General features: G+C 40.3%; 1 protein-coding gene across 3 annotated transcripts; it reads left to right on the top strand.

The window, feature by feature from the left end:
* Window positions 1-6,749: 6,749 nt before the first annotated feature.
* On the top strand, window positions 6,750-10,452 carry plac8l1 (PLAC8 like 1). Of its 3 annotated transcripts, XR_004553454.1 has the most exons (6): window positions 6,750-6,825; window positions 7,240-7,436; window positions 7,939-8,171; window positions 8,641-8,777; window positions 9,660-9,844; window positions 10,013-10,452. XR_004553454.1 is itself a non-coding variant. In XM_034099498.1 (5 exons), exons 2-5 carry the CDS (start codon window positions 7,411-7,413, stop codon window positions 9,789-9,791), a joined length of 528 nt encoding a protein of 175 aa, XP_033955389.1. In that variant the 5' UTR covers window positions 6,750-6,825; window positions 7,240-7,410; the 3' UTR covers window positions 9,792-10,452. The 3 variants fall into 3 exon arrangements, 2 of the variants coding, with proteins under 2 accessions (XP_033955389.1, XP_033955390.1); XM_034099498.1 differs by having other exon boundaries at window positions 9,660-10,452; XM_034099499.2 differs by having other exon boundaries at window positions 6,770-6,825; window positions 7,170-7,436; window positions 9,660-10,452.
* The last annotated feature ends 429 nt before the right edge of the window (window positions 10,453-10,881 follow it).

Below are 10,881 nucleotides of genomic sequence, written 5' to 3'. Positions count from 1 at the left end.
TTGTTGCCCCAGCTGGTTGACACCTCTTTTTTAGCAGAAACAAAGGCTACATTAATGTATTAAATCGATGTTAATCCATGTGTGTGGTTGTGCGAAGGCCTCACGGAATACTTTAATGTAAATTAAAAATGTAAATGTGAAGGGATGTGTGTAATGTGGTGATTGACATTATTCACCCACGGATCTATGGGTTGGGGTATTGTTCCGCACAGACATTTTAGTTAACCAGACTTCCTGTTGATGTGAAATCCGAAAACAGTTAAATAAAAATAATACTTTATTCCGAGTTTGCTTGCTTTTCTCTTTGGAAGTCATCAAATAACGGCATTGTAATACACGGTTCGGCTGCATTAAATATTACATATCTACCGTAGTTCGCTATTTATAGAGCCCTGATGAGAAGACTTCTAGACAAACAGGAAGAACTGCCGCCGAAACTGAATATGTGACGTGGATCATAAATATATCAGCAATTAAACACAATCTTCAATTTCTCTTCACAATATAAGTCTCCTTGCAGTATCAATACTAATTCGGCTGACTTTTATATTTGATCCAATCGGTATAGCCTATTGGTATATTTACACCATAAGGGTGCACAGCTGATAGAAAGGGACACCTGGTGGTTAAAGCACGTTATTGAAATGTATTGTTTTTATTATTAGATATTAATAGGAGACACAGACAGACAAATTAATAAGGCTTTATTTAAACATTAAAGAATACTTTAGGTTAAGGTCTTATTTTGAATAAGAAAAAAGCTTTGGGGGTATAATATTAAGCCTGACAAAGTACTAATATATTGCTTTCCTGCTATGTTAACTACTGTATGTTTAAGCACTTATTTTAACTGATATTATACATATGTATTATACTCTTATAAGTTGTATGTAGATAGTATACGAAATGTGCAGAATACGACAGTTTAATGGTGGAGGTATACACACATATTGATAGATGTCTTGTAATGGACTGTTGAGGAACCTGCGACCCAAGTTTTTCATCTCCGACCTTGTCAGGTATTGAATACTCAATAAATAAAGAACACAGAATTATTAAATATAAAACACAGAATTTGTGTGATTATACTAAATGATTTACAAATAAACACCACTGCATATTTACAACTGTTACACATGCTGATGTAACGCAAATGTTTCCAACTTGCGATCAATAAATTATATCTCATCTTAAGATGATCGATGGCTACTGCCATATTTGCAAAATGTGCCTCTGAACCTTGACAAGTGCATGTTTCAGGCTTATCAATGAACAACAGGAGGGGTCACAGACATAAGACTAGGGTTGGGTATTGTTTGAATTTCCACGATTCTGATTCCAATTCCGATTCCGGTACTTAACGGTTCTCAATTCCGATTCTTTGAGGAGCAGGGTAAAAAAAATGATACATGCTTCTTCCACCAAAAAAAATTACATTTATTAGAGAAACTTTAACACAGGTTAGTTTACAGTAATATTCACATTAATCAATCTGTTTATATTCACTGCTATGTAACTGTAACCTGAGAACCACTGAAGCTACAACAGTGCAACAGTCCCACTTTTAAAGGAAACCCCCCCCCCCCCCCCCCCCCCCCCCCCATTTAAAAACGGTTCTTGTTGAGAAAAACAAGCAGATCTGCCTTCTCAGGCATACCGGGAAGAAATGTTTGAACATTTTAAAGTAAAATGCTTCAATCTGGTGCACTTTAAGCAGAATTACTAGAGACTAGATCTAGGGGGTACAACTCTAAACACCCATATGAAAAAGATCGGTTTACATTTTAATAATTAAATAAGTATGTGAACATAACCAATAACCTACCATAGCCAATAACAAATACATGTAACGTATTTTATTTTTGTTGTTCATTCATATCTTATTTTACTATTTTATTTAAGCATATTTTTTTATCTCCAGTTTAAAACGATATGTCTGGTTTACTGTCCTATAGTATACATTGGAATTATTTCAAACCTGTTTTATCCCAATAATTAAAGGAGTGCCTTGGAAATATGTGTTTACATAAATTGTGATCAAAACGTTTGAGACCCACTGAGATAACTTAGACTAAAGTGAACTATCTAAACACTCAGAGTCCTTTACCTCACTGAGCTGAAGTTATCAGCCTCTCAGTCTGACTGGAGAGGATTCTCCCTCCACATTATTGTAGAAACATCTTCTTCTAATATCCGTTAGAGCAGCTAGCACCAGATGCTAATAACAACAGCGCTGGGACCAGTGCACCCTCCCTTTCTCCCTCTCTCGCTCCCACGCTCACTCGCACTTTGGCTGTGAGCTGCGGGTGCCAGATAAGCCAACATCCCCCATTTGCATCACTTACTGCTTCGTACAGGGCAAATGAAGTGTAACCGGGATGAAAAGGGTGTTACAATTACTTAATTATGAATGTTGTTACATCAAGGCCGAAAATTAGGATGAGCACCAACGGTCAAAACATTTTTTTTTTTCTCCCAGAGCTGTCAGCGCTGCGCCTCCACAGATCTGGCGCCCGGCCGGCCCTGGTCCCAGGTTACGCTGTAGGAAGTGTAGGTACAACCAGAGGCGCGGGAAGGTATTTTGAGTGGGGGTGCTGAGGTGCTGGACTCCAGTGAACACTATTACGGGCACTATAGAGCACGCACAAAAGCACTCCCCACACGCAAACACAAAGTACACCCGCGACTGTTACAATGAAGGCTCGATAATCAGCTCACGGCATATAGGCAGGGGTAAAGTGCTATTTTTTATGAGTGGGGAGTGGACCTCACATCCTCTAGGGGGTCCGGGGGGATGTTCCCCCGGGAAGATTTTTTTTAAATATTGAAGTTAAAAGCATCAATCTGGTGCACTTGAAGCAACATGAAGAGATCTATTCTTTCACACACAGTGACGTAGCTCGACCACAATGCAACACGCGCCATATATATATATATATATATATAAATACGCCATTTTCCTGGAGGTGCAAATATCCTGGAAGTGCAAATATAAACAGCTAGCTAACGTAGCCAGGCAGAGCGCACTAGGTTTTTTTTCTGAATTAACGACCGAAGAAATCGCTGCATGTCTTCGGATTACATCTCTGGACTTGAGGGGTGTGCTCTAGGTCGTTACCAGCATAAACTAGAGCTGTGTGGGTTGTCGGATTGCCCTTACAGACTGCCTGCAGATGTATGGAAAAACGACAGTGGCCTTCGTCGATTTTGACTGCATCTACGTCTAATTTTTGGAAACACCAGGGGAATACCCCACTTGTCACAATAATATTATCATGCCATTGCATATATGTGGTATTTTAGAGTTGACTAGATATTGATTAAGGCAATAGACTATGATATTCAGTACAGGAAGCTTAGCAACACCAAGACGGTGTACGGCTGCTTGCACCTCACGTAAAACGGCGGATACCGAAAGTACGGTGTCGCGCTCGGCCCAATACCCGTATGTGTGTGTGAAAGAATAGATACATCTCTCAACACCCAGATGAAACACAACTGTAAACAGATGTTCTTTTTCTTTATGGATATTTTACAAATCACTCCCCTTTCAAACTGTATTCTTGTTTTACTGCCATATAGTATTTCATAACTGTATTTCCTTTATTCTATTATTTGTTTTATAACTATAATGATCATATGAAGGTGTGCCGCGGAAATAATCTTTTGAATAATTTGTGACCAAACCGTTTGAGACCCACTGAGATAACTTAGACTAAAGTTAACTATCTAAATACTCAGAGAGTCCTTTAGCTCACCTGAGCCTCTCAGTCTGAGCGGAGAGCTCTCCTCCAGCTTGTTGTGGAACCAACAACAGCTCCGTATGTCCGTTAGTGCAGCTAGCTAACCAGATGCTAACAACACGGTCCCTGCTGCTGGCACCGGTCTCCCTCCCTCTCTCCCTCTCTCTCTCCCTCTCTCCCTCTAAATGCGCTATGTCCGCACATGCACATGTAACCCCGGTGTAATGTCCTCTCAGCAACAGACCACTCAGAGCTGGTGATTACTAAAGTTTATTCCATACATAGGATACCTGCATTGCAATGGACACATACAATGAACACGTGAGCTGCGTTCTGTTGGAGAGATAGCACCACGCTCACGTTAGCCTATTAGCTCAAATTAGCTATTGACGAACACATTAATAAATCATATAACACAAATAGCGAATCACACAAAAACATGTTGCTGTGAGCATTAAACGACTAACATTAAACTAAACAAACACAACAGAACGTTATTGTCCTAATAAAATAATAACATACATTTTGTCCACAGACATAATACAATAGCACCTTACTCTCAACAGATCCTCACGCGGTATGAGAACCTCCCACAATCCATTGCGGTAACAAAGCTACAGCAATGCAGGCACACGTTTGTAACACCAGATGGCGTAATTCTCCAATTTAACCTGGATTTTACACCAACCTTTATAACTCTGTCACACACACACACACACACACACACACACACACACACACACACACACACACACACACACACACACACACACACACACACACACACACACACACACACACACACACACACACACACACACACACACACACACACACACACACACACACACACACACACACACACAGAGCCAAGTTTGAATGACACAAGCACACTTTTATTTCCATGCAACTCTCTGATTGGTCTGTTGTCTTGCCTCTGTTGCATTCACTGAACACGGGAGATTACAGTCCTACCGTCCTCTCGAGTGTCATGATGAGGTTCACGTAAAACACGGTTAATGTATTATATTATTGAGGTAGAATTGTCCGGTGCTACAGAAAAAACATTCGGGGCAGGCCAAAATATTATTTTACCAACAATGTGGAATTTATTGGCTACATATTACACAGATTATGCACAGCGGGAGCAGCAATAACGGTCAAATAATAATTCAGACAGGGGAGCTCCGCACCCCCTGCCTGATGCTAGGGGGTGCTGCAGAGCCCTCAGCACCCCCCTTCCTGCTCCCATGGGTACAACGTACAACGCTACATTTCCCCCCCGCGCCGCAGTCATACAGTAGGCTACGGAGAGCGGCGAGAAACATTTCCTCAGTCATCGAAAAGCGGAACCGAAATTCACATTTCTAAATGATGCCGTTGGAATTGAAATGTTGGAACCGGTTCCGAACCGGTTCTCGGTACCCAACCCTACATAAGACCAGCTGTTAAATAAAGCTCCTCTGACCTTAGCTGTCACGTGGGTATATATTAATGCTGCCCATTATGGGCACAAGCAATTTTCACCCATTTATTAATTATATGTTTTGAATCTGAGTGTTTCCTATCCCCTAAACCTCCAGGGATGTACACAGTTTAATACGGGCAACTTCTTATTATGGGAAATACGAAAACGTCTTTTAAAACTACAATTCCCAGCAGAGACGTGCCATAGAACATGTTGCAAAACACACAATAGCCAGCATGTGTAGTTCTGGGGACGGGGTGGACCCGTTCAAATCCAGTTTTGGACAGTCTGCCGTGGTTCCATCCCATTTCAAAGTGCTGTTCGACGCTCGGCGTAACCCTCGGCGCACACTCAAACATCCAATCACAGAGCTTGAGGACTAATCACGGGGTTTGTCAAGCGAAGCGGAGAGAATACTTACTTCCGGGTGTAAAATTCTCTCAAGCAACTATGAGCTGCTCTGAGTCCGACCCTCGGATTCTGACGGACTCCAACTTGTGTTTATTAATCAAACAAATAAATAAACACAAGGATAATTATGTGTTATTGTTGAGTAAATAACAGTGTGTGGTTTAGAAAAGAATACAAAATTAGAAGGAAAAAACGATGAAACAATACAGATTTCAGTATTCTGAGCCCCTACTCTCCCCATAACTGACGGCAAAAAAAGTCCTACATTATTCAATTAAAATAAAGAAGCAAAAACAATAAGTGTGGCTTGATATTGAGTTAGAAAAAGGTTGATAAATGCTGTGAGAATGAATCTGCGGAGAGCATTTCGCCGCGATCCCAACTCGTCTATTACCAACGTTCAGGGAGCTCTATGCAAGTCAATGGGACGCCCTGCCCGTTGAAAACTGACTCTCAAGTGGTACCCTGTGCGTAATATGGTGACGGGGAGGGGCCCTGACCGCCCGTCAACATGTGACGGGTTGGGAGTGAGAACGTGCTGTATTCATCCACCACTGCAGTGCAGTTTGATGTGTGTAAATATGATCGTTCATTTTTGCATTTAAGTTACAAATCTGACTAGCTCAAAAGACTGATCATCAAATGGATCACTAAATAACTGCCAATAATAAAACATTTAAGAAAAGTTTCCCTTACATTCCAAAGAACCAATAACACTTTAATCATGTTTTGTTTATGGATGTTTACTTTCTGTGATGCATATACTCAAACATGTCACTCATACATTTTAAACTTTCTGAAATAGATAAGATAAAAGCATCCACATTTAATGTACTGAATGTTTCTCCTAAACCACTCAATATGTGAATAAACTCTCTGTGCCTCCTCAGACACCTATTTCTAGAAAATAGTTTCACTACGTGTCCTTACACCACGTAAATCTCCCCTCACTTCTCTCTTTATGTTTCACACACACACACACACACACACACACACACACACACACACACACACACACACACACACACACACACACACACACACACACACACACACACACACACACACACACACACACACACACACACACACACACACACACACACACACACACACACACACACACACACAAAATCACTTCTGCGTTCAACACGTCTTTCACTTCCCAGCTCTTCACTGCATGACTCTCTTTCTGACTTAAAGGTAAGTGTAACCGTACGCCTTTTTAGATATATTTAATTAAAACAATGTTTTTAAATCTATAGGTCAAACAAACAGTTTGAATTGTTTAATGAGTTTGAGATAATGTTGGACATCCATGACAAAATGTGTTTATGTCAAATTTCTTTTTATTTGTGTCCTTATTTTAGAAGTTAAATGTTTTTTTTAAGTTCTAAGTAATCATGGTACTTTTTTCAATGTTTTCGGCATATTCAGAGCTGCTTGTGTGTTTATTTTATGTTCATGAATGCATTTTACATCTGATAATATAATGCCACACGTGTATGTTCATGCACCCTGATATCTATCTGCCCTTTTGGCATTAGCTGCATTAGCAGGCGGGCGAGGTAAAGTCGCAGACGGGAGACAACTACAAGACTTATCTCTCTCACACAGCTTCTGGCCGACCCATCCGACAGCTGGTTTATCTGGAGCCACACACCCTCTCACTGGGGAAGTGTCACTCCGCAGCCCCCTCCTCCTCCTCATTCCTGCTGACTCCCTGCTCACCCTCTCCTTTCTCGCCTCCTCGCCTCACCCCTCTATGAATGCCAGGAGCTTTTAGTCATGGAGCAGACGACAGTCACACACCAGTAAGTGTATTTTTTTTTTGTTTCCCTTACCAGCACACTGTGTTGTCACCACTGACCGCAATGGAATTACAGCAAACAGCTCACTTACTCTGCTTTTACATGCTTCTAACTAAACAGGAACATTTCTTTAATCTATTATTTCCACAAACTTAAAAATGTGCAGTGATTGAAGTGTTGCTGAAGGCCTTAATCACTCAAATTCATGAATAAATGCTGTATCATATAAAGTGGTAATATCAGTGGCATTCGAGTAAAATTGTGGGGCCATTCTGCTGAACATTTTCAAAGAAAGCCAGCTGAATAAAAAAAAAAATTGCTCCTCTAAGAAAATTAAACTGGCTGAATGAGTGACATGACATTTCTGCTCACAGGTAAGTAAAAATGTTCTACTTTGGGACTAGTTTAACATTGAGCCTTTGGTTTAGCAACAGTTAAAGGCTTGATAAGCTGGGGGGACATTGTTCAAACATCTATCTAAAGACATGTAAAAATCGAATTTCAGACCGAGGCTCTCAGTCACAGACGCCTCAGCATCAGCGATTCAAGAGGAGGAAGTGGGGGGCTTCACCACAGGAAGTCAAGATGACTTGGAGTCAAGCAATATCTATGCATTTACAGACCCAATACTCACACAGCCCGGCCTCGGCATTACCACGACAACCATCACCACCATCACACAGACGGGTGGGGGCTGGAGCACCGGCCTGTTCAACGTCTGTGGAGACAAGACTACATGTAAAGTGAAAACACAGACAGAAGCTGTATTCTCATATATGCAGGGTCCTACACACGGATCAGAGCTTTACGACTTTCTCAGGAATTAGGAACCAACAAATCACAATTAATTCACTCTTAGTTTTGTCTCACATTTCTTTTAAAGGTCACCTATTATGCAAAATCCACTTTTTCGTTTATTTTATGCATAAATATGTGTCCCCTCTGTGTAAACAGATTCTGAAGGTTTAAGGGGAAAAAATTCTCTCTCTTTTTGTCCTGATTCATTTATATAAAAACCTGCCTGAAAATGAGCTGATCAGATTTTGGCCACTTCATGATTTTTTGTCTTGTGTAACCATTAGCCAATAACCAACCAAGGTACCACCCGCCCACCTTATCACCTGAATCTCTTCCTCGAGCACCATGGTGTTCTTTTTAACCAAATATCTCTCACTAACACACATATTGTGCTAATCTATGCTTGCAGGTGTCCTCGGGGCTCTGGTGCCGTGCTGTTTGGACCTGAGTTTAGCTCACCATTATGGCGAGTGTCTGTGTATTCCTCTGCTGCCAGGATCCACTTTTGCCATGCGAGTTGGGATCAGAGAGCGCTATAAGATACGGGTGAGTGTGTTCTTATATCAGCCTATTTAATAACCATTATCAGTTGTTATCACCTCTATTGCGAAACTGCACCTACCAGGCAAAAGATCAATATGAATGTTTGCATAGTAGGTGAAGTAGGCCCCTTCTTAACCATATCCATAACACTGATACCCACTGATAAATCCTATTTAAAGGTCCCTTATTATACTCTGTTTCATCAATATATTATAGGTCTCAGATATATAAAAAACATGTCTCTGAAGTGTTTGACTCGAAATACCAAACAGATCCTTGTAGCTAGCATCCCATAAACCCCTCTGTTTCAGCCCTGTTTCAAAAGCGCTGATTCTGGGTCTGTTACTTTAGATGAAATAAGGAGCCACTCCCCAAGCCCTTCTGCAAGATATTCGGTTAAAAAGAACACAATGGTGCTCTAGAAGGAGATTCAGGTGATAAGGTGGGAGGGGGTTACCTTGGTTGGTTATTGGCTAATGGTTACACAAGACAAAGAAATCGTTATGACATCATAAAGTGGCCAAAATCTGATCAGCTCATTTTCAGACAGGTTTTTATAAGGATAAGGAAAAAAAGCGAGCTAATCTTTTTGCCTGAAACGTTCAGAAACTCTCACAGACGGGACACATGTATGTATGTATAAAAGAGGGGATTTTGCATAATAGGTGACCTTTAATACTTCACAATAAATGGAAAACCAATACCTACCAGGAGAGTACAGAAAAGATTCAATAATATTACTACTTACTTTTTAATGTATTTTCATATATGCATCTCATGGTTCCGGGTGTTTTCCTGCTATGTTGTTGTCTCTGCATGTGTGCTTCCTGTGCTTCCTGTGTTTTTTGCATGCTTGTGTTTGCCTGTCTGCATGTTAATTCACAGGGCAGTGTGTGTGAGGACTGGACCGCAGTGTGTTGCTGTTACCCTCTGGCTGTATGTCAGATGATAAGAGAGATGAAGCGGAGGATGAAGACACAGACCTATCATGTGTCCACTGCCCTTGAATGCTCCTGAAGAAACTCTATACAGTAAACAAGGACTTTCCTTTTACAATGCAAGAACGACTGGTGAGGGTCTTATGATATTACTGTATGAATAGCACAACAAAATCAATAACGTTTTAGATGCCCCTGGAGATGCAGGAAAATTAGAACTGTAAAGTCTAAATGTAGTTTGTAGTGCTTAAAAAGGCCTCAGGGATTTTGAGATTGTAACCATATTCGTTTTTTTTGCAGAACAAGAACTCATCACCTTTTTTTGAGTTAGGTGAAGCAGGTAGCAGGACGCACGCTTATTTAGTTTCAGCAGCTGTCACTGTCAGCTAAACATCTGGTACAGTCAGTCAACAGAAAATAAACCAAAAACGAGCAACTTTCTTGAGTTCTGAATACGTTTTGAAGCATGCAAACTGAAGTGGCTTCCTGAGTAACTTGAGCAAGATACAGCCATAAAACCATTTTTAATATATATATTTTTTTATATGCAAAACACATGTTTGTACTTATTTCTATAGAAGTCAGTTTACCCATATGCCTTGGAATGTTTACCAGTCACCACTAATATCTGAAATATCAGCCTCAGAAAACCTCTGTGGCCGCCCGAATGGCAGTGAGAACATGTTAGCTTCATTACTGCTCAATGAAAAATGTAATAAAGAAAACTCAGTAACAACTTATATTTCCAGATATTCAATGAAGTATGCTGAGAAGAGTTTAACCAACGTTCTTTAACAGAAAGCGATACAGGTGAAGTCAAAAAGTGAATGAAGTGAACCGACTCTTTCATTTTGTCACGTATTCCAAAGGGCACCAGACATTGTGCTTTGTCCCTCTTAGACATAAAGGGAAGATGAAGTGTAGAAACTAGGGCTGTCAAACGATTACAATTTTTAATCAGATTAATCACAGCTTAAAAATTAATTAATCATGATTAATCACCATTCGAACTATGTCCAAAATATGCCATTTATTTATGTATATTGTAGATAAATGAAAGAAGGCGGATATATCAATTTAACATACAGTATCTATGTTTATTATAACATTTTTCTGCATGTCAAAATGAAAGACAACCCACACACCTATCAATCATCAAACTATGGGCT

This window comes from Pseudochaenichthys georgianus, chromosome 14, assembly GCF_902827115.2.
Source record: "Pseudochaenichthys georgianus chromosome 14, fPseGeo1.2, whole genome shotgun sequence".
Classification (NCBI taxonomy): Eukaryota; Metazoa; Chordata; class Actinopteri; order Perciformes; family Channichthyidae; genus Pseudochaenichthys; species Pseudochaenichthys georgianus.
Note: the sequence above shows the minus strand (reverse complement) of the source record. Positions and strands in the feature narration are given on the sequence as shown.